The following is a 19534-nucleotide window of genomic DNA, read 5'->3' as shown; positions in this document are numbered from 1 at the left end:
TCGAGGATCGTGAATATGTTGCGATCCCAGAAGCCAAGAGATTTTGGAGTTGAAGACTGATTGCCAAATGGCGGCGGAAAGCGGGATGAACGGCGCTTGTGGTCTTGGGTTTCACTCTCGCGGTTAGACTCGTTTGGTGGTTGGTTGCTAATAATGGAATGAACGGGTTCTAGTTCAATCGTCCAGCCACGACCATTTTAATTTCGTATAGATTCGACGCAAACAATAAATCGAGCAGCAGCTCGGCAGAAAGAGAGAAAAGAGATAAAAGAAGAGTTGCAGTGTTCGACAAACAAGGAAATCGGAGGCCAAGATACTGTATCAAGCCTGGACTGGAAGGTCACAGCTTATGCCAGTTGATAACAAATGCGCCACTAAGACCACGAAGACCGGCTTCAATTGCTGATGTATGTGTGTACGTATGTCGGCTATTTTTGGCGTTAGTCAGACGAAAGAAGGAGAACGAAATGAATGACCACTTGGGTACGAGAAGAAAGAAGACACCAGGCCAAGAACAAAAGGACATGACATGAGCAAAATTCCAAAGGACGGCGTCTCGGCGTTTTAACTACGATTCAGGGGAAACACTCACTGCTATTAGCAAGGAAACACCAACAAAACAGTTCGCGAGGCGAGAGGCCCAAAAACCATCACGTCCGGGACGAGTCTTGGCTCAGCGGCTGTTACGGTCAAGTTCCAGTTTGGGGTCTGTTTCCGCTGATATCCAAGACAGTTTGATACCTCTCGTTGGTGGATTTAATACAAAGATGCGACTGCTGGAGCACCAGATTTCTTGCTTGCAGGGATGTTTCACTAGAGACTCAGAAATTCCCAAACGAGGCCCAGGGTTTTTCTTTGAACAATGGAGATGAATAGGGAGCTTGGGGCCGGAAAATGCTGAGACCTGAGACAAGGGGACTCCGCTAGTAAAGAAAACCTGGTCGATTGGCCGCAAACTGTTAGTGAGCAGTGACGGGTGCTCAGACAGTTCAAAGAAGTCTGTGAATGGTTGTGAAAGAGTGAGCAGTGAGATCAGTGCAACCATAGCCACAAGGCGAAGGCCGCTGATGTTTATACCTCATCACTACATATTCCTGTCCCTCCTTTATCTCTCAGTCACAAGGTGACCAAAGTTCTGCAATGGCTCACTTTCAGCTGGCCTTTTATGGCGCCATATCTTGTCCTGAAAGGCGCAAGTGTCGATCATTCAGGTTGCAACCATTCAGCACCCTGACTGTCCAACCAGCTTTTACCCTTCATGAACTATCGGAACTAGACGCACCGACCTCTCTTTGGGAAGACTTCAGCTTGGCTTAGAACTTAACGTGAGTTTAATCTTCAATTTCCTGTCATTGTCGATCGCAACTCTGCCGTGAACCTCTAGTCGACTGTCACCAATCATCATGTGCCTTTTGAAATAGTAATGTCTTACTACATGTAAGACGCAATAGAGTCCAATTGTGAGGTCTTTCAGGTGGATGTTCCAGGTTCCGGCAATTGATGCCGACGTGTCGCGTGTAAGGCTACAGCTGCACATGCAGTCAGCATACCTTTACCTTACAGCCCATCAGCAGTACGAACGCTAGACTCGTTGTCACTTGTAGCCGAATTTAATAAACTACCAAGAGAGCATAGGCAAGTCCAGCAGTGGCTGAGTTATCTTACATGTGGTGGCTTCTTGTCGGTTTCCTTGGCGATAGACGGGTTGAATTGAGTTTGTACATGATTTACACGGCCATTGACATACCCGAACACTTCATCGAGTATCGTTTGGCTGTCTTTTGAGAAAGCGTCTTCTGGTCGTAGTTTGTATTGGCACCAAGGCGAATAAATTGGGAATCGCTTGTTACATAGAATCCATTATAGTACACACGAGCCACGACATGAACATAACTGGCAGTGTCGAGTTCCGACATCAAAATCTAAGACAGTTTCTTGAGTGGCTCATACAACATCAGAAATGAAGTACAGGCCGAAGAATTCCAAGTCAAGATTGAAGACCGCATTCTTCTGTCACATATATATTAGTATAGGGTAGTCGACTTCACATTGAAGACCCCATGCTTAATTCGACCCCACATCCCATGAGCCCCGCGCCCACCATATGCTGCCTGCTTAGCGCTCCAGCCTCACCTTGAACTAAGCTCCGATGCTCCATCCTGAACTTCATCGACATACCACTTGCACAAGCTGCGACCGTCAACATAGAGTATTTCTTGGGCCCGAGCCCCAATTTGAGGGTATAATCGAGCACAGGAACTTACGGACTTTCACTACAGTCACTACCGTCAGCTTCTCTCCGTGCTGTGACGCACTTGATATCCGTCATCTATCCGCTGAGGCTGTAGCCTCAACCATAACACATCATGGAGCAGACGAAGGCTCTTAACGCGCTGGAGGTATGCATATCTAGAATAACACAATGGAAACAGTCTAACAACTATAATAGCCATTCATCGCTCTCTCAAAATCAGCTACATCTCCTCGTGCAGCTGCCGATCTCGTCACCAGAGCTACATCAGCACCAAACACATTTCTATTCAGCGATCTCCTCCAAACACCCGCCATCCAAAACCTCGCCGACTCAGAGTTCGCTTCGCATCTCAAACTTCTCCAGATCTTCTCCTATGGAACATACTCTTCATACAAAACGACAGAAGGCCTACCAGCGCTTGCCGAAGTACAGGCAACCAAGCTACGGCAGCTATCGCTTCTATCACTGGTCCGAGATCGACAGAACCTCTCCTATGCTGCGCTACAGGAAGCCCTGGATCTACCTGGAGCACGCGAGGTCGAGACATTGGTAATTTCCGCGGTTTACGCTGGTCTACTTCATGCCACGCTTGACCCAGCTCGTGCAGTCGTGCAGGTCTCCAGTGTTGCGCCTCTACGTGATCTCGCCCCCGGAGCGATACCTGAGATGGCCACTGCTCTGAAGAAATGGTCTGACCGCTGCACCACCACCCTCGATGGCCTCGATCTTCAGATCAAGGAGATCCGAACAATAGCCGCAGTTCGACAGCGTGAGCAGCGCTTGGCGGATGAGAAGTTACAGCAGTTGATGAACGAACAACAAGAGGGAATCGGACCACGCAAGTACGATCTGCCAAATATGACAAGGGACCTGGGTAGACGGGGGTTTAACAAGCGATCGGTTATGGATACAGGTAACTTGGTGGACAACGACAGCATGGATGTCGATGAGGCGGAGGAGGAGAAGAAACGAGCAAACAAGCGCAAGCTGTGAAGATAGTACCCCTCTTTCGAGCCAGGAGAACCAAAAGTCAAGCTCGCAAAACATGTATCACGAAGAATCATGACATAATAGACGATACGACGCCTTTTTATTAGCCCTACATCCGTACAAAATGCCGCCCTGAGACTTGTACTAGTTCTAATGACCTGATAAGGTCATAAATAAGAAGGAAAAACGCATGGTCGGAAATGATTCAAGATCATGTTCCAGACCGGGAATAGCTAAATTACAAAGAAGACCTGGTTGATAAACCGTAGATTTCCGTACGCCAGCCTCCAGAAAGCAACGCCCGAGCTCAATCGAGAGACTGGGATAGTATTGCTGCTTAATCAAGGCCCCTGATCATTACAGTCGTGAGTATTGATATGATGTCCAAAGAGATTCTCGCGGAGATGGCTTTTTCTTTTAATGGGAATTTGAAAGGCCAGTAATGGCCGGCATTAGTGACCGCGATTGAATGTGAAAAGAGTAGTTGCTTAGAGACGCTTTCCTGGAACAAGGATGAAGAGAACACAGAGTGCAGCATCGATGAGAACAGTCACTGCGAGGACCATGATAGCACGCTTGGCGATGAGCTTGCGAACGTAGGGTTCACGAATGCGAGAGAAGTTGAAGGGGGTGTACTCGCTGTAACCAACCAGGGCCATGATAGGGTCCAGAGAGTATTGGTAAGACGCAAGGAAATAAACACCGACGGTGAATGGAAGGATGAGCTATTGAGAGTCAGCAAGTTTTCGAGAGCTGGCTTGAGTGAGAACTTACCCAGCATCTAGTTGCACGAGAGTAGTCAAGGAAAATGAGAACGAACGCAGCCCAAAGGGCGGCAAACATGGCAATAAGACCAAGGATAAGTCGCATGATGAGAGTAGGTGGGATAAGGTTGCCAAGAGCCTTCATTCGAAGGAAGCCTGGGAAAGCATCTCGCTCCATAGCCTGGAAGACATAGTCCTTGGCAACATCGAATACCTCGGGATCGTCACGGCCGTACTCCTCAATTGCAGTAGTAACTTCTGCGGTGATAGAACCTGGGAGGGTGATTTCTCGCTCAGCTCCAGGAAGAAGGAAAGTGTAGAGGATTTTCTCAGCTGAGGCTCGGATATCCTGTCGCGCAACGGTATGAGCGGGCGAGTTGGATTCGGTTGTGACTTCGTGAGAGTTGCTGAACTGAGGACTGGGTCTAACAGGCGCAGAGGCACTCTGAGGTGAGTCGTGACTTTGGTCCTCTCTAAGGAATGCAGACATTTGCGCATCTTGGTTCTTCTCCTTCTCAGTCGCATACATGGACGGACCTGCCGTTCTAGGTTCCAAGTCGCCAATATTCTCGAGGATGGCTGAAGATCGTTTTGATTGAGCTTCGGGAGTACCAATAAGGACGGATCGTCGAAGTTCGCGAACATAATGTCGGCAGAGCGACATGTGCTGAGCAACATCGAGCCTGGCCATGTCAGCCAAACTCTCTGGAAAGTCAATCCTGCATGAACCTACCAGAAGTCGAGATAATCCACTGAGCGTTGTTGATCGCGCATGTAGATATAGAACGAGAAAAGGTCAACGGGAGGGAGAGTGCGACGACTCAAGACCTCAAAGAGCGTAGGCAGTCGATTTCTCGTCATGTCGGGCTGAGGCGACGGCGATGCCATCGTGGTAACAGGTTCGTGTTCGGCCATGTCGGGCGAACGTATTATACTTGTCGATAAGGTGAGAGTGAATGTTAAAATGAAAGAGGCGTTTCTGGCGCGCGCGGAGCAACTGCCGGGAAGCTTTATGGAAGGGTCCGTGTACGCGAAGTTCCCCTGGATTACGACCGATGACAGGCCGCCAAGTCTTGTCCAAACAACCGCACACTCTCCTAAGCAAAACAGTCCCTAAATGAGAGAAATGAGACGCTTATGCGCAAAGGATGGCGATATTTGCGGTGCCTTGAAATCAATTGCCCCAAGCTGGAATGATGGAATCGTTATGCAGCAACGGCCAAGATTTGATGCAATGCTTGCTTCACGGTAAACACCACTGGAGGACAATACGACGCCTCTAGCCCATCTGGGTTAGTTGATTTTCCGAGCTGTGAATCGACCTGACCATCACGTGAGAGCCTGGCGGGTCATCAGGGCTGCGCTCTAATTGGCTCGCCAGGCCCACAGAGTGCCTGCCGATTTCGAGGGCTACGCACAAAGATTTTTGGCAATTACTACTCCAGCTACTTCATCACACCTTCCTAACGACCAATCTCGAAGAGACGAGCCGCAGGTACGACCAATACTCCCTCCTCCCTCGAAGTCCTTTTCCTCTCAAGAGACTACGAGCACGAGCGACTCATTCTTTTATCAACTTCGTCGACCGAAGGACTAACCCTCACATTTCCAGCCATGTCGTCCAAGAAGCCCTCCGGCAAGACTCAGCGCTCCGCCATCGCGGATGTCGTCGCCCGCGAGTACACCATCCACATGCACAAGCGAGTACGTTGCTTCGCCAAAGAATAGCTCGAGAACCGGAGCTTGAAATATCTGGATTAAATGCTAATGGGTAAAAGCTCCATGGTGTCACCTTCAAGAAGAGGGCTCCCCGTGCTATCAAGGAGATCAAGGCCTTTGCCACCAAGTCCATGGTACGACTATCCATCCCAAGAGCCTTATACCGAATGCGAAGCAATCGCAGAGGGCAAAGTTGTCATTTTCGAATCACATGTGCTAACCTCTATGACAGGGTACCTCTGATGTCCGCATCGACCCCCAGCTCAACAAGAAGGTCTGGGAGCAGGGTATCAAGGGTGTTGACTACCGACTCCGAGTGCGAATTTCCCGACGACGAAACGACGAGGAGGGTGCCAAGGAGAAGCTGTACAGCTACGTCCAGGCTGTGAACGTCAAGAACCCCAAGGGTCTTGCCACAGTCGTTGTTGAGGAATAAATATAAAAAGTTTCTCTTGGGACAGGTTCTATGGTGGCATGGCATTTGGAGTTGCATTCGGCATTCTGGCTTTTGACGCTGAATATACACAGAGGGAAAAATGTGATCAAAGCTTGAAGTCAACACAAACGACAATCGGTGCCTCGGCGTGAAGTGGTCTATGGACAAGGCTTTTTTTATGAGGGCGAAAATAATCATTTACGTTCTGACGTGATGATGCGAATGTTATGAGTCGTCGATTAGAGGGTCTGCTATCGACAATGGTGTACATGTTTCTGACCCTATCAAAATGCCCTGCCTTCGCTGTTAACCCAGCTGTGGAAATGCCATGCAATCCTGTAACCTAACAAGTCATCAAACCAAATTCCGTACACCTGGTACTCCTGTTCCTTTATACAATTATCAAAGCACCAACCCCTAGTAAAACCTAATTACTCGTCCTCAACATCCCTGTGGCGTGCCAGGACCTTCTTCTTGAACTCCTCAGTGTCCTTGTCCCACAGCTCGGCAGCCTCACCGTTGAGGGGTGAAGCACTGAGTATTCGTTAGTGACATGGTTATGGTCCAGGTTGAATTGTGTACGTACTTGTTGGGCTCGCCAAGCAAGCTTTGAAGGCTCAGCAGAACAGTTTGAATGTTGTAAGCAGCGGTCCACTTGTCCTTGAGAATGTCCAAGCAAATGCGGCCGGAGAAGTCGACATTAGGATGATAGATGGGTGTCTTGAAGAGCACCGTAGGAGCGGCGTAGGGGTAGTTTGAGGGGAATGCAAAGCTGAGCTTGAAGGTCAAGCCAGCGTAGGGAGTATCGTCGGGGCCCTCAATGGTGGCAGTCCAAGAGAGGAGGTTTCCATCCGCACCGGGGAAGGCAGAGACGCCGGGAGCGGGCGACGTCATGAGTTGCATCAACTCGGTCTGCAGTCTGTCTAGAGTCAGCATCCGTAGCGACCATAATGTCTCGGGACGAGTATTCACCTCTTGGTTGTGCTCTGAGAGTCAGGGCCCTTGTGACCAGAGTTAAGCTTGGCGGCCTGGACACTGCCGGGAGCTGAGTTTTGGCTATCCTCCATGTTGTATTCCATTGTGGGATGCTGATGCTGATGTTGTTTCCTCTAGTATAACTGAGTATGAACAAATGCCGACAACCAAGAAAGCAACAGAAGAGAAGATGCGTTTATAGGTTGCTAGGGAGCGGTAAGGAATTGTTTATGTACAGACAACAATTCCGCAAGTGGAAAGAGGTGAAGATGGACGAATGCAGGGGCGATTGAGGGAGACAAAAAGACGTTGGCAGTGGCGTACGCGGGAAGGGATGAATGCGAATAGAAAGAAAGGGTTCTGAGTTGTCTTTAAACGTGAGACGATGCGCAATAGATGGTTTTGGATTGCGACAGAATTGAATAAAGGGAAGGGCAATGATTTCTCAAGATCAAAGGCTCCAACTGTTTACCGCAGCAACCAGCGCGACTAGGGTCCAGGTGAATGAAACACCACAGCCAATGGTATCCAATACAAGGCAGCAGCGCTGAAACTGTAGGGCATGCTTGTGCTGTGAGAGGATGCACAGGGCGCTAAGTGACGCTATCTTTAGGGAGCCCGGGTCGGGGTCTCACAGCAACAAAAAAAACACTTTACGCGGTGAATAGACGCGGATCAACGCGTGCAACTTTCTTGAGTTGTAACACCAGGACAATATCCTCAACTGAACGATTGGTTATTGTTGAACAAGGATATTAGCAACACAATTCAAACACTATCATAAAGCTACCTACCTTTACACCATGGTAAGTAGAACATTCCTTATTTAGCCCTTATCAATAGCGTCTATCAAGCTTTTCTCCAGTGACAGATCGTCAGTATCAACGAGATTGTGAATCTCAATCTTGTATGACTTCATTAGAGTTCTCATCACTAACACAAACCAATGAATCAGTCACAATTAGACCCTCTACCAACGGATCTTCCCTTCCGAATCGTCTCCAAGACCGTGGGTCGAGGAGCATATGCCTCGTTAGTTTACCCCATGTTTCACTCACGATAACCGAGATGTTCACTACTGACCTCAGCACAGCATCAAGAAAGCAATCCCCCTCGACGCCCCAACACCAGTATTTGCTGTAAAGCTCATTCACAAAGGCTATGCCGTTAAACATGGTCGCATATCTACTAAGCAGTTGGCCATGGAGGTCTCACTGCATTCACACATCGGCCAGCATCCCAACATTATCGAGTGGTTCGCTTCAGGAGAAGATGACATTTGGCGATGGATTGCCATGGAGTACGCGGAAGGTGGAGATTTGTTCGACAAGATTGAAGCCGATGTCGGTGTTCGTGAGGACATTGCTCAAGTCTACTTTGTTCAACTCATCAGCGGCGTGAGTTTCATGCACTCCAAGGGCGTGGCACATCGTGACCTCAAGCCTGAGAACATTCTACTCTCCCAAGATGGATCTTTAAAACTTGCAGATTTTGGTATGGCCACAATGTTTGAGTACAAGGGTCAGCGAAAGTTGAGCTCAACACTATGTGGCAGTCCACCTTATATCGCCCCTGAAATCCTTGCTTGTGGGCGTGCAGACAAGAAGTTACCGAACGCTGCCAAGTACTCACCAGATCTGGTCGATGTTTGGTCTTGCGGTGTTATTCTCTTCGTTCTTCTTGTTGGCAACACACCATGGGATGAGCCGTCACAAGGCAGCTGGGAGTTCCAGGAATACGTACGAACATCTGGTCGCAGCACTGATGCTCTATGGGGGAGGGTCCCAGCAGAAGCACTCTCTCTACTACGAGGGATGATGAGCATTGATTCCTCGAAACGCTTCAACTTTACTCAAGTGCGCCAGCATCCTTGGTACACAAGACACAATGCCCTCCTCAACTCGGATGGCCGAGTCACAGACCCCATTAACTTGGCGACACAGATGCTGGAGAATCTCCGCGTCGACTTCAACCACCATCCTACATCCCAACCTTCTTCGAGCGACAATATGGACATAGATACTGGTCTCAATGTTGGAAAATTCTCCTCTACTCAACCAGAGACACCAATCGCTGATAAGGACTGGGATTGGGAGCGTCCTCCACTTCGCTCTATGGCCTCGCCAGCCTCATCACTCCCACATACTCACGATGCGAGCCGAGCGATGCTCGATACACTTGCTGACGAGCCATCTATGTCTCAATTCTCTCAGACTCCTGGCCCTTCTATGACTCTTACTCAACAAGCTCGTCGATTCCGCGACATTTGTCCCCCAGAGTCACTTACTCGCTTCTTCTCGGCTGTGCCTCCGGCCCACATCATTCAGATGATTAACGATGCTCTCCACCATCTGAACGTCCCCACGACGCATATTTCGCCTAATCCACATGGCAACCCTGTCGCTAAGATAAAGGTCAAAGCACTCGACGGTCGTCAACAAAGTTTGCATGGCGAGATTCAAGTGGACCGTCAGCCTCTGCCGGATGGCACCGAGGTCCTCGACATTCGCTTCGTCAAGGTCAAGGGTGATCCTCTTGAATGGCGACGGTTCTTCAAGAAGGTGGTTGTTTTGTGTAAGGATGGTGTATACGTCCCCGAGTCTTAGAGAGGAGAGGGACTGTCTTGTAAAGCTAGAACGAGACGCATTCATAGATGTCAGGATTCGACAGTTGGGCCATAAAGCTCATGATCAGATACAGCTATATACATAATGCGAAAACTTGAGATACCAACGGGACTCCCATAGCTCCTCCTAGGGGAGCAGGGGAGGCAATAAAACTTCAGATCTGCAACCTAAAGGACGAAAAGACTTAGGTAAGTTTAGGATAACTTAGTGGTTCTTTAGACTAGTCATTTCTGACGCCCTGATTATAGGTCAGAAGTTTTCCTTCTCTCTGAGACTCCTCTTCCTCAGGCGTTTGCCTTATTATACTGCTCAACCTGGAGCGTAAAAGGATGAAATGTGTTTGTGCCTTCATCTTCCGCTCCCCACCGCTCAAAATCAAATGACTGGTTAGCATCAAGAGAGTTTAGTATCTCATCCAGGTCAATTTCCAAGTTCGAATAGGGGCCGCCTTCAAAAGTATGGCTTGATTGACGCACTTGGGTAGAGCTGTCAACAGGCATCCTTTGAGGGCTAGGACTTCTCGAGGGCGACTTCTGGGATTCTGGTTGGCAAGCCTCTTGGTTTTGACTCTCACGAAAAGATTCCATAATACCCTGGAGGACGTTATTTGCGACATCGGTGATCGTTTGAGAGGTGAGCGCTTGTTCCAGGATTCCATCGACTAAACTCTCCATACGAGGCCGCATGCGTCTTGAAAACTCACGTCGTGCGTAGTCCTCAAAACTGTCCAGCACATTCGCCCTAGGCAGCTCGATTTCTTGGTCGGGTTGCAAATGACATAATTCGGGATCTGAGAACATGTTAAACCGTGACTGAGTGTTTAAAGGTGTGAGCTTACATGGAGTAGGAACGGGGTCATCGTCAGGAAAGAGAATCTTATACATATCAACCCACTTCTCTTCTTCTGCTACTTGTCGGGATTTTCCATTCTTCCTCTTTCTGATACGGAGTAATCTTTCCTGTTCTTCATTGATACCCTCTTCTGCAAAGTCTTCATTTTGCCTCTGGCAAATATTGTCGGCTCTTTGATGTTCATTCAGGTTGAAGGCTGACTTGAAGTCTTGCCTGCATCTATTGCAGCGGAATTTGGGTAGCATGTGTCGACGATAAAGATGCTCCCTAGACGCAAGATCAGCTTTCGAATCATGATTTTCAACATTTTTGACCTACTTGACTCGATGAACAGATGTCCAACCTGGCCAACAGCAGCTTTTCCATTGAGACGTTTGATATCTCTCGCGGTTGTGTTTAAAGAAGGGGCAGACATATCTCATCTCTGTAGGTTCCGGCATTGCCCATGTCTCCTTCTGATTTCGATTTGGTGCCCCGTCATTGTTCTCGTCATACTCATCATCGGAATCCTCTCTTCGGCGCTTTTGAGTAGGTGGTCTGTCTGATACCTGCCCCAAGTAATTGAGGACTGTCGTTGCTGAACTTTGAGTAACTTCTGAGCTGTCTTGGCCGTTGCTACCACCTCGCTCTCGCAGGGTTGAGTCCAGCCATTCTTGAAGTCTGGCCATTAGTAGGTCCAATATATGACCTTTTCTTCTTTCGATGGCAGCAGAAGTTGATGGTGTTCTATCAGTACCTGAAGAGGAATCAACGCTATCTGTATAGTACTGTGCATCAGACGTGTTATCTGGAATATCTGACAACGTGAAGTTGGACGTATTGGGCCCAGTGACGGAGTCCTCGGTGCCAGGATTGATTGGGGCATCATGGACAGAATTTTCGGAACACTCAAAAGACGGGGAGAGCCTCTCACTATTGGAGTCAACATAGTTCCGCCCTTTGGTTTGTTCAGTGCTCGTCGTCGTGTATTTGTCGCTTGTGCAGTCGCCAGGATATGAGCCATCTAGGGAATCACTTATGTCTGTCTTCGATAGGGAATTTTGAAGTTTTTTATCCTTGCATGACTTCATAGAGTTAATGATTTAAGATTAATGCGTCTTTCTGAATAGATATACTCACGGAATCGCCTTGTTGATGAGTTGTGCCCCCTGATGTTGGTCTTCTGGCCACCCAACCACTCCCGCCTCCACCACCCCCTCCAACGCCAAAACCGAAAACAATACTGGATCGTAAATTATCAGGAATATCAGGGCAATGATGGTAAAGTCTTAAGTTTGAAGGGTTCATTGTGGGATGTGACCAAAGTTGTGGTAACGAGTTCGGCTGAGTGAGTACACCGAGGAAAGGATTCTGTATGATGCGACAAGAGCACCTAGAGACTTGGTACCTGCGATGTTTCAGTGTCTTGGAAGATGTGGGATCGATTGTGGCCTTTGAAAGTAGTTACTTGTGAAGGTTTTCAAGTTAATAGTCCCTGGAAGAAACTGGCCTTTTTTATCCTTCCTTATTTCGCCTTTGCGCAGGAACAAATGGGCGAACCAGAATTGATACTCTTTCATGCATTAGTGACATCGAAAACATGCAAATACAAGGTTCATTCCCAGGCAGCCAATATGCGTGAGTCATGGGATCCTAGGTCTACGCAGAGCCTGATTTTGAAAAAGTATTGCCATTGGAGTAGCAGCTCATATACACTGCAGCCCTTTGCCGTATCTTAAAGCTGCTCGGTATGGAACGGAGTCTCTAGGTCTGGCTTGCCTGTAGATTTCTTGTAAAAGCATGGGCCGGCAGTGATTCCCATTCTGGTTGTAATTGTTACGAGTTCATCAACTGTACTTAGAATCAAGGAATATAGGACTACGGAGAAATGGCGCACATACACAGCGACTATAGTATACAAAGATCAATGGGCAAATCGAAATGGTATCTTGAAAAATAAACGCCAAGTCTATAGGTTTGTCCGTCTATCGTGTTCCGTTCGCGACTTTCATATGGCCCACATGGCAATACAAATGCTCAACTCATAAATCAAATTGGTATCTCACATCCTCCTTTTCATCATCTTCATAGGCTCGCAAAAGCCTGTAGGTCAGAGTTACAACCCAGAATCCCGTAACGCCTGCACGAAGAACTGGTTATCTAGGCACCGCAAAAAGTTCTCGTTAATGCCCGTCATTTGCAGCCCTCCATCAAGAAATGACTGGAATTCTTGTGCCTGGGACACAATAGAACTTGAGCATTGACTGCTGCCGTCTTGTGGCTTCTGGCGACAGGACTGCATACTCTCCATGAGTGCATTGCAAGCTACCTGGACCACCAGAGGTACCAGTGTAGGTTGCAAGTTCTTCATCTCGCCGACTTTGCCTCGCATGCGCTGCTCAAAATCAGACATGAGGTTCGTGTCAAAGCCATCATTGTTGCTCTTCTGTAAGCGATCGTAGTCTGGGCATTGTTAGCACTCAGTTCTTGCAGTGTATGTGGTTGAACACTAACACGGTGTAGGCACCTGGCCCCCTCCAGGAAAGATGATCTTGTAGACATCATTCCATCTCTCTTCCTCGACCTCTTTGAGATCCGCCCCTGGGTTGCATTTTCTTGCTCTTGCATGCAGTGCCTTGGACTGGCTTGCGTTGATGCCTTCCTGCTCCTGAGTGTTGCGGCTTTGAACTTCGCAAGGCGCAGACGCTCTTAAATGTTTAGAGAGCATCCGCTCTGTCTTGAAACACTGGAAACAGCGCTGACACTCGTGTTCTGGGAGTGTATGGCTTCGGAAGATGTGTTCCCTAGAGATACATTAGTTAACTCCTGGATGCTTCAGGGCGAGCATCACTTACTTGACTCGATGGACCGACTCCCACCCAGGCCCGCAGCAACTTCTTGAGTTTTCATAGCGTTCTGGGTCATGCTTGTAAAAGGGGCACGCAAATCGTGGCGCCGTCGAAGTCGTCTTGGATCGTTTCTTATCCACAGACTTCCCTTCAGCTTCGTCTGTTGATGAATCATCGAGCTCGACACAGTCAAAGGCTCGCTTCTTTGACTGGCCAGGTACGACGATCCCTTGTTGAGGCTGGTTCACCAAGTTCACTAGTGGAACTGTCTCATCCTGACACTCAGTGGGTTTTTGTCCCGGCTCCAATTCCGGGACATCCTCTTCAAAGAGAACTGTGGCTTGTCGTGGCACATCCGCTGGCACTGGGAACAGTGAATTTCCATCACCTGTGATTATTCCCAGAGCATTATCAAACCACACAGGGTTTGTGGGGTCAATAGTACTGAAAAGATCGGCCTCGTTGCCAGTGACTAGGTTGCCCAACGCTGCATCATCTGCAAAGGACACACTCAGTGACGAGCCCAAATAGTGGCCATTGTTGTGGCCAGCTGTCCGTGATGTGTAATCAGAAGCACTATGCCGACGTTGATGTCTTCGACCCAAGCCTCGAAGTTTCGATCTAGCCTTGAGTAGCAACCATAGCCACCCAAGTCTTCTGATCAGAACTTTGTTGGCCTCAGTCTTAGTCGCAGGGACGAAGGTTTGCGACGAGGAGCCGTGCTGAGGCCTGGGGTATGGCCATTCACCAGCTGACGAGAAGCTTGGATGAGCACTGAAAGTGGGTTGACTGAGAAGAGCCATGTCGTAGCTTGGGTAACCATTGGTTGAGGAACTCATAGGTAAAGGCGACTCCGAGTACCCATATTGTGGACGGACATTGGTGTTGATAGCGCCGAGACCTCCTTGCACTGCCCAGGGATAATTGGCCACTGGTCTATTATGCAGACCATCCTGAGATTGAGATTGGGCAGTGAATTCGGGTGAAGGTGTAGGGTACGAGTACATTGAGACGATGTGTTGATACAGGAAATCGCCTTTGTTGATCTGAGGCGAAGCTTATTTATAGAAGGTAGCTTCTTGGTGGATAAACTGATTTATATTGTTGTACGGCGCTAGCCAAGTGAAACTAGTTACGATAAGGTATATATATGTGTTGTATATATATCTTCTGAACTAGGTTTCAGATTAAATGGAAATAAGATCTCGTTTAGGGAGCCGGGAATGAAGAGAGGCGAAAATGAGATCCTTGGGGGAATAAGCTCGTATTTAACTTTGGAGGCCTTTGCGCAGCTGCGCAGTTGCCTCTGGTTGGTTGCGAACCAGGAGCTGAGATGGCAGCAAGGCAACGGGACCCTCTGAAAGTGCAACTCAACAGCCCCCAAAGTCCCTTATTTCCAAGATATGTCTTGAGTCACAAGGGTTGCGAGCGGCTCTTTAGTCTTGGCTTTTGAATCCTTCCAAGACACGGGCAGCCGAGTTTGTAGTGAGGACAGAGGTTATGAACCCCTGGCTTCAGAGACAATTGGTCAATCGATTAAAAGAGAGCTCAATGAAACTCAGACAATGGCGATAATCCGCTAAAAGAGACAAGATATTCTCAAAGAGCCTCAAAGAGACAACAAGGACAGTCAACAGAGTTGAGAGACTGTCTTGGGCTGTCATGGGAATGTCCAGACTATCAAGGCTTGACTGACTGGCATGGCACAGTCAGCTTGATTGAGGCTGTGGGCTCCCTCACACTAGCAGCCGAGTTGTGCATGGCTCACCAACTTGCATGTAACAGCGCAACCCATAAAATGTGCCAATAAACCAACCAGTAAGCGGCTGAATCGATTTGCCCAAATCCATTTTGGGTATGCCTGACGCCAATTTCTATGTATGCCCTGAAAAACGCCCGACGCCTTGCATAACATCATGTACGAGCACCGTTACTCGGCCTGCGTGACTGGTTCTTTCAGTTGTTCATTCCACTCAAAGCCTGAAAACAAACGTCAGCCTGATTTGGTTGAAAATGAAAGGGTTGGGGGCTATACGTTGACGACACATGGGGCATTGCCCTCTTGATGAATCTTGCTTGATCCATTCCAATATGCAGTGCTAAACACAAACACAGTCACAGTCAGCACGTCAATATTCACGATAATAGAGATAGAGATAGGTGGACTCGAACCATGTGAAAGTTATGACCGCACTTCCCCGATACTGAGATTCATATTGCGTTAGTAGGGTCTATCTTTATCAAGATGGTCTGATGTTTACTTACACAGGCTGCAATCGTCGCCTGGGTATTTACATGTCGGACACGTCCCGTCAAAGTGGACCTGACAGATACCACAAACATCGTCTTCAGGTATATCCCAGCGCCAAGTAGCGACCGTATTCCACTTCTTGATGGTGACCTTCATGATGTTTTGGAGGAAGAGAAGTCACGGGATCGATCTGGTAGAGATGAGGATTTCTGGAGCTAGGATCGAGACTCAAAGTGGCCGTGCAACCTTTGAGTAAAGAAGGGTCAAGGTTTGAAGCACTAACGCAGACGCGGGGAGGCACATGAGCTCAGGTTGACAAGGTGAGAGGCCCAGACTCCAACCGAGTGGATTGAGCTGTAGTGATGGGTGGGCGCCTCCGTTTGGCGCTTCAGTGACCTCATCCGCTGAGAGCCACCCACTGAACAAGCTGTAGCCCGCTGTAGAAACCCCTCCGACTCCGTCATCGTCCACCGTTAGAAATGCCTGATGGAGGTGGTCCAAGCTCCTCACGATTTCGCCAACCTCGCCCGCACTTGCGCGAAAGGTATCATCCATCCAAAGTTGACTCGATTGGTCGTTAACCTCTCGTCATCAACCTCACTCGCCTCACGTCAAGTCCACCAGACAACTTTGCAGTACTCTCCCGCCGACGAATGAGGACGCAGACGGACAGTTAAGCCTTTTGCTAACTGTCTTTTCCTACAGTGTCTGGCCTGCGAGTTTATATTTCGTTTGGCTCTGACTCTTATCAATCGCTCAGGAACTTGCCCTACATCAAGTCACTGAGTCCGACGAACTCCCACCACCTCTTCATATCCTAAACACAACATCTATACGATGGCGTCTATCGCATTCTGCCGCTCAGCAAGAGCTGGCATTCCTCAATGGGGCTCCAAGGTTTTCCGACCTTCCCTGCTCACCCGCCGAAACTTCTCATCCTATCTCGTTACCCCGAAAGAGCTTCACGAAGCCCTCAAGAAGAACCCTCCGTCACCGATCAGCACCGATCCTAGAGTCATTCCTCTCTGCGCATCATGGTTTCTCCCCAACGATGACCGATCCGGTATCCAAACGTTTCGCGAACAGAGAATTCCCAAGGCCCGGTTCTTTGACCTAGATAAGGTCATTGACAAGCGCAGTCCCTATCCTCACATGCTTCCTAACCCCAAAGGCTTCGCTGCTGCCATGAGCGAGTTGGGTATCCGAAAAGAGGACATTGTAGTGGTGTACGACAGCAAGGAGCTTGGTATTTTCAGCGCACCGCGTGTGGGCTGGACCATGAAGGTTTTCGGCCATGACAAGGTTCACGTACTAAATAACTTCAAGCTGTGGGTGGATCAGGGTCTGCCTACCGAGTCGGGGGAACTCTACAGTATCGAGTGTTATCCTTACCAGATTCCCGAGATGGAAGAGAACCGAGTTGCAAGCTTCCAGCAGGTCAAGGAAATCGCACAGGACCACAACAAGGAGGGCGCTGAGGGCGTTCAAATTCTTGATGCCCGACCCTATGGACGTTTCACTGGTGAAGCCCCTGAGCCCCGCGAGGGTCTTTCCTCTGGTCACATTCCTGGATCTATCAACATCCCCTTCAGCTCTGTTCTGGACCCTGAAACCAAGGCTTTCCTCCCTAAGGATCAACTGAAGAAGCTGTTTGCGGAGAAGGGTGTTGACCCTCAAAAACCTATCATTTCAAGTTGTGGTACTGGTGTGACTGCCTGTGTTATTGATACTGCACTTGAAGAGGCTGGCGTTGGTTCCCCTGACTCCAGGAGGGTCTACGATGGCAGTTGGACGTAAGTGCCTCATTTGAAAAGTTCATGATATGGACTATGCTAATATGTAACAGTGAGTGGGCTCAACGGGTGCAACCTTCAGAAAACTTGATTGTCAAGACAACGAAGGAGTAATGTGACTTGGTGTCTGGTCTAAAAGACGGTGAATACCAAGTAGTCGAGCTGCGATACCCTCATTAATGATGGCCTGTGGTGAACAGGCGTGTACGAAGAAGAGCATGGATTCCCAATTCCCCTCCGTGGTTTAGTTCTGTGTCTGGTTCAGGTGTCCATTGAAGGACGAGAAAAATGGCTCATGGTTGTCCTCTAGCATTCCCACACTTTTGCATTATTTTTCAGTATATATATGTGTGTATACGTGAAGCAATTGACTGATGGAATTGTCAATATTGAGTCTGAGTCTGAGTCTGAGTCTCTAAAGTTGCAGTATCGGACCGGGATGTTGTAATTTGCCGATCAGTCATGATGGGCGGGGTGGCTTGTCCACACCGAGAATTGGACCATCCTAGTTTCGGTGAGGATCAAGGTGAGGTCCACCCCCACTACTCTCACCTCGAATGGGGCCTAACAATTAAGGCTCCATCTTTCATTAGGGCTCGCTAACGTGAACCTCCAAAAATTGTGTGCGCTATCCACCCCACCTGGGCCAAAAAGTTCCAGTATCGCCAACACCAACAGCAGCATCTTGCTCTTGCGCAGACCACATCTTGCCTCCCACCCCCTCCAGCGCAAAACAACAAAAATCCTTCACAATGGCTGATCGTGGAGCTTCTCGCGGCGGTGGTTTCGGATCCCGAGGCGGTGATCGCGGCCGAGGACGTGGACGTGGCCGTGGTCGTGGTCGCGGCAAGAACGAGGAGAAGGAGTGGCAGCCCGTCACCAAGCTCGGTCGATTGGTCAAGGCCGGCAAGATCAACAGCATGGAGGAGATCTACCTTCACTCTCTGCCCATCAAGGAGTACCAGATTGTCGACAACTTCCTGCCCAAGCTCAAGGATGAGGTCATGAAGGTGCGAAACACAGTTCCCTGAATCTATCACACGAGGAAGCCCTAGAACGAAGCGGAAATACAAATTCGAAGAAGGAGAAAAAAAAATACGCAATTGGAAGGGGAAAAACGGCTTGCTAACTCGTCATTCACAAACACAGATCAAGCCCGTCCAGAAGCAGACCCGTGCCGGTCAGCGAACCCGATTCAAGGCCATTGTCATCATTGGTGACTCCGAGGGCCACGTCGGTCTCGGTATCAAGACCTCCAAGGAGGTTGCTACCGCCATCCGTGCCGCTATCATCATTGCCAAGCTCAGCGTCATCCCCGTGCGACGAGGTTACTGGGGTACCAACCTTGGTCAGCCTCACTCCCTGCCCTGCAAGGAGTCTGGCAAGTGCGGTTCCGTCACCGTCCGTGTACGTACACCAACAAAGAAGCGAATATCCTCGAGAAAAAAAAAGAACGTAAAAAACTGACAGTTTTATAGCTCATCCCCGCTCCCCGTGGTACTGGCCTCGTTGCCTCTCCCGCTGTTAAGCGATTCCTCCAGCTTGCCGGTGTCGAGGACGCCTACACCTCCTCCGCCGGTTCCACAAAGACCCTCGAGAACACCCTCAAGGCTACCTTTGTGGCCGTCTCCAACACTTACGGCTTCCTTACCCCCAACCTCTGGAAGGAGACCAAGCTCATCAAGAGTCCCCTGGACGAGTACGCCGACACACTGCGGGAGGGTAAGCGATACTAGAGCTAGAGCGGGAAAGTTTTATGCTGGGAGCTGGAAACTGGTGCCGCGGAGTCACGATTCCTTGTGTTTCATTGCATAGGTTGGCCGGTTAGGACACGTCGGATCTGAGGCTATGAGAAATAATGGCTTAAGGTCTGAATGAAAAAGAAATTTCATCCTTCATGATTGCTTTTTTTGCAAAACAAACATCGGTCCCTCATTATTTACCTGCGTGTGGTGATAAAGAAATGGTGAAAATTGAGAGATTGAGCTAACAACACACAACTAACTCCAAATACCAAGTCTAGCCAAAGCACCAATAACTAACAA

General features: G+C 48.9%; 10 protein-coding genes across 10 annotated transcripts; 5 read left to right on the top strand and 5 right to left on the bottom strand.

Moving 5' to 3' along the window:
• The first annotated feature begins 2140 nt into the window (after window positions 1-2140).
• On the top strand, window positions 2141-3414 carry FOBCDRAFT_8237 (uncharacterized protein). The gene is made up of 2 exons (XM_031194472.3): window positions 2141-2399; window positions 2450-3414. The coding sequence occupies exons 1-2, from the start codon at window positions 2367-2369 to the stop codon at window positions 3245-3247; spliced, it is 831 nt and encodes a 276-aa protein (XP_031029210.2). The 5' UTR covers window positions 2141-2366; the 3' UTR covers window positions 3248-3414.
• Window positions 3351-5256, bottom strand: FOBCDRAFT_153072 (RGS domain-containing protein). The gene is made up of 3 exons (XM_031194470.3): window positions 4742-5256; window positions 4019-4691; window positions 3351-3969 (listed from the first exon to the last, which is right to left on the bottom strand). The coding sequence occupies exons 1-3, from the start codon at window positions 4921-4923 to the stop codon at window positions 3733-3735; spliced, it is 1092 nt and encodes a 363-aa protein (XP_031029208.1). The 5' UTR covers window positions 4924-5256; the 3' UTR covers window positions 3351-3732.
• A 366-nt stretch (window positions 5257-5622) lies between these two features.
• FOBCDRAFT_123282 (ribosomal protein L31e-domain-containing protein) lies at window positions 5623-6163 on the top strand (the record flags this gene model as incomplete). The annotated part of the gene is made up of 3 exons (XM_031194468.2): window positions 5623-5712; window positions 5787-5861; window positions 5960-6163. 3 exons carry the CDS (start codon window positions 5623-5625, stop codon window positions 6161-6163), a joined length of 369 nt encoding a protein of 122 aa, XP_031029206.1.
• A 314-nt stretch (window positions 6164-6477) lies between these two features.
• FOBCDRAFT_8218 (ubiquitin-conjugating enzyme/RWD-like protein) lies at window positions 6478-7566 on the bottom strand. The gene is made up of 3 exons (XM_031194467.3): window positions 7136-7566; window positions 6750-7082; window positions 6478-6697 (listed from the first exon to the last, which is right to left on the bottom strand). Exons 1-3 carry the CDS (start codon window positions 7240-7242, stop codon window positions 6595-6597), a joined length of 543 nt encoding a protein of 180 aa, XP_031029205.1. The 5' UTR covers window positions 7243-7566; the 3' UTR covers window positions 6478-6594.
• A 227-nt stretch (window positions 7567-7793) lies between these two features.
• Window positions 7794-9986, top strand: FOBCDRAFT_247250 (kinase-like domain-containing protein). Its single transcript, XM_031194464.3, has 3 exons — window positions 7794-7944; window positions 8094-8170; window positions 8232-9986. The coding sequence occupies exons 1-3, from the start codon at window positions 7942-7944 to the stop codon at window positions 9742-9744; spliced, it is 1593 nt and encodes a 530-aa protein (XP_031029202.3). The 5' UTR covers window positions 7794-7941; the 3' UTR covers window positions 9745-9986.
• Window positions 9987-10049: 63 nt separating this feature from the next.
• On the bottom strand, window positions 10050-11375 carry FOBCDRAFT_153061 (uncharacterized protein; the record flags this gene model as incomplete). The annotated part of the gene is made up of 3 exons (XM_031194463.3): window positions 10936-11375; window positions 10604-10884; window positions 10050-10555 (listed from the first exon to the last, which is right to left on the bottom strand). The coding sequence occupies exons 1-3, from the start codon at window positions 11283-11285 to the stop codon at window positions 10050-10052; spliced, it is 1137 nt and encodes a 378-aa protein (XP_031029201.3). The 5' UTR covers window positions 11286-11375.
• Window positions 11376-12520: 1145 nt separating this feature from the next.
• On the bottom strand, window positions 12521-14661 carry FOBCDRAFT_213127 (uncharacterized protein). Its single transcript, XM_059609353.1, has 3 exons — window positions 13452-14661; window positions 13111-13400; window positions 12521-13059 (listed from the first exon to the last, which is right to left on the bottom strand). Exons 1-3 carry the CDS (start codon window positions 14450-14452, stop codon window positions 12713-12715), a joined length of 1638 nt encoding a protein of 545 aa, XP_059466623.1. The 5' UTR covers window positions 14453-14661; the 3' UTR covers window positions 12521-12712.
• Window positions 14662-15315: 654 nt separating this feature from the next.
• On the bottom strand, window positions 15316-15948 carry FOBCDRAFT_8200 (putative anaphase promoting complex subunit Apc11). The gene is made up of 4 exons (XM_054702952.2): window positions 15711-15948; window positions 15618-15649; window positions 15481-15544; window positions 15316-15425 (listed from the first exon to the last, which is right to left on the bottom strand). Exons 1-4 carry the CDS (start codon window positions 15850-15852, stop codon window positions 15376-15378), a joined length of 288 nt encoding a protein of 95 aa, XP_054558927.2. The 5' UTR covers window positions 15853-15948; the 3' UTR covers window positions 15316-15375.
• Window positions 15949-16244: 296 nt separating this feature from the next.
• On the top strand, window positions 16245-17876 carry FOBCDRAFT_213123 (thiosulfate sulfurtransferase). Its single transcript, XM_031194460.3, has 2 exons — window positions 16245-17489; window positions 17543-17876. The coding sequence occupies exons 1-2, from the start codon at window positions 16534-16536 to the stop codon at window positions 17601-17603; spliced, it is 1017 nt and encodes a 338-aa protein (XP_031029198.1). The 5' UTR covers window positions 16245-16533; the 3' UTR covers window positions 17604-17876.
• A 226-nt stretch (window positions 17877-18102) lies between these two features.
• FOBCDRAFT_213122 (ribosomal protein S5, N-terminal domain-containing protein) lies at window positions 18103-19411 on the top strand. Its single transcript, XM_031194459.3, has 3 exons — window positions 18103-18499; window positions 18639-18896; window positions 18968-19411. Exons 1-3 carry the CDS (start codon window positions 18242-18244, stop codon window positions 19223-19225), a joined length of 774 nt encoding a protein of 257 aa, XP_031029197.1. The 5' UTR covers window positions 18103-18241; the 3' UTR covers window positions 19226-19411.
• Window positions 19412-19534: the final 123 nt, after the last annotated feature.

This window comes from Fusarium oxysporum, chromosome I, assembly GCF_013085055.1.
Source record: "Fusarium oxysporum Fo47 chromosome I, complete sequence".
NCBI lineage: Eukaryota > Fungi > Ascomycota > Sordariomycetes > Hypocreales > Nectriaceae > Fusarium > Fusarium oxysporum.
Note: the sequence above shows the minus strand (reverse complement) of the source record. Positions and strands in the feature narration are given on the sequence as shown.

Bases quoted from the DNA above. Each gene is read 5' to 3' on its own strand.
- FOBCDRAFT_8237 (XM_031194472.3), top strand. From the start codon at position 2,367: ATGGAGCAGACGAAGGCTCTTAACGCGCTGGAG. The intron at 2,400-2,449 runs GTATGCATATCT...CAACTATAATAG, and splicing joins AGGCTCTTAACGCGCTGGAG to CCATTCATCGCTCTCTCAAA.
- FOBCDRAFT_153072 (XM_031194470.3), bottom strand. From the start codon at position 4,923: ATGGCCGAACACGAACCTGTTACCACGATGGCATCGCCGTCGCCTCAG. The intron at 4,692-4,741 runs GTAGGTTCATGC...TGACATGGCCAG, and splicing joins GTGGATTATCTCGACTTCTG to GCTCGATGTTGCTCAGCACA. The intron at 3,970-4,018 runs GTAAGTTCTCAC...GACTCTCAATAG, and splicing joins CTCGTGCAACTAGATGCTGG to CTCATCCTTCCATTCACCGT.
- FOBCDRAFT_8218 (XM_031194467.3), bottom strand. From the start codon at position 7,242: ATGGAATACAACATGGAGGATAGCCAAAACTCAGCTCCCGGCAGTGTC. The intron at 7,083-7,135 runs GTGAATACTCGT...GACTCTAGACAG, and splicing joins TCTCAGAGCACAACCAAGAG to ACTGCAGACCGAGTTGATGC. The intron at 6,698-6,749 runs GTACGTACACAA...ACGAATACTCAG, and splicing joins TTGCTTGGCGAGCCCAACAA to TGCTTCACCCCTCAACGGTG.
- FOBCDRAFT_247250 (XM_031194464.3), top strand. The intron at 8,171-8,231 runs GTTAGTTTACCC...ACCTCAGCACAG, and splicing joins GGTCGAGGAGCATATGCCTC to CATCAAGAAAGCAATCCCCC.
- FOBCDRAFT_213127 (XM_059609353.1), bottom strand. From the start codon at position 14,452: ATGTACTCGTACCCTACACCTTCACCCGAATTCACTGCCCAATCTCAA. The intron at 13,401-13,451 runs GTAAGTGATGCT...ATGTATCTCTAG, and splicing joins GAGTCGGTCCATCGAGTCAA to GGAACACATCTTCCGAAGCC. The intron at 13,060-13,110 runs GTTAGTGTTCAA...AACAATGCCCAG, and splicing joins GGGCCAGGTGCCTACACCGT to ACTACGATCGCTTACAGAAG.
- FOBCDRAFT_8200 (XM_054702952.2), bottom strand. From the start codon at position 15,852: ATGAAGGTCACCATCAAGAAGTGGAATACGGTCGCTACTTGGCGCTGG. The intron at 15,650-15,710 runs GTAAGTAAACAT...TATGAATCTCAG, and splicing joins AGGCGACGATTGCAGCCTGT to TATCGGGGAAGTGCGGTCAT. The intron at 15,545-15,617 runs GTTCGAGTCCAC...GTTTGTGTTTAG, and splicing joins GCGGTCATAACTTTCACATG to CACTGCATATTGGAATGGAT.
- FOBCDRAFT_213123 (XM_031194460.3), top strand. From the start codon at position 16,534: ATGGCGTCTATCGCATTCTGCCGCTCAGCAAGAGCTGGCATTCCTCAA. The intron at 17,490-17,542 runs GTAAGTGCCTCA...AATATGTAACAG, and splicing joins GTCTACGATGGCAGTTGGAC to TGAGTGGGCTCAACGGGTGC.
- FOBCDRAFT_213122 (XM_031194459.3), top strand. From the start codon at position 18,242: ATGGCTGATCGTGGAGCTTCTCGCGGCGGTGGTTTCGGATCCCGAGGC. The intron at 18,500-18,638 runs GTGCGAAACACA...TCACAAACACAG, and splicing joins TCAAGGATGAGGTCATGAAG to ATCAAGCCCGTCCAGAAGCA. The intron at 18,897-18,967 runs GTACGTACACCA...ACAGTTTTATAG, and splicing joins GCGGTTCCGTCACCGTCCGT to CTCATCCCCGCTCCCCGTGG.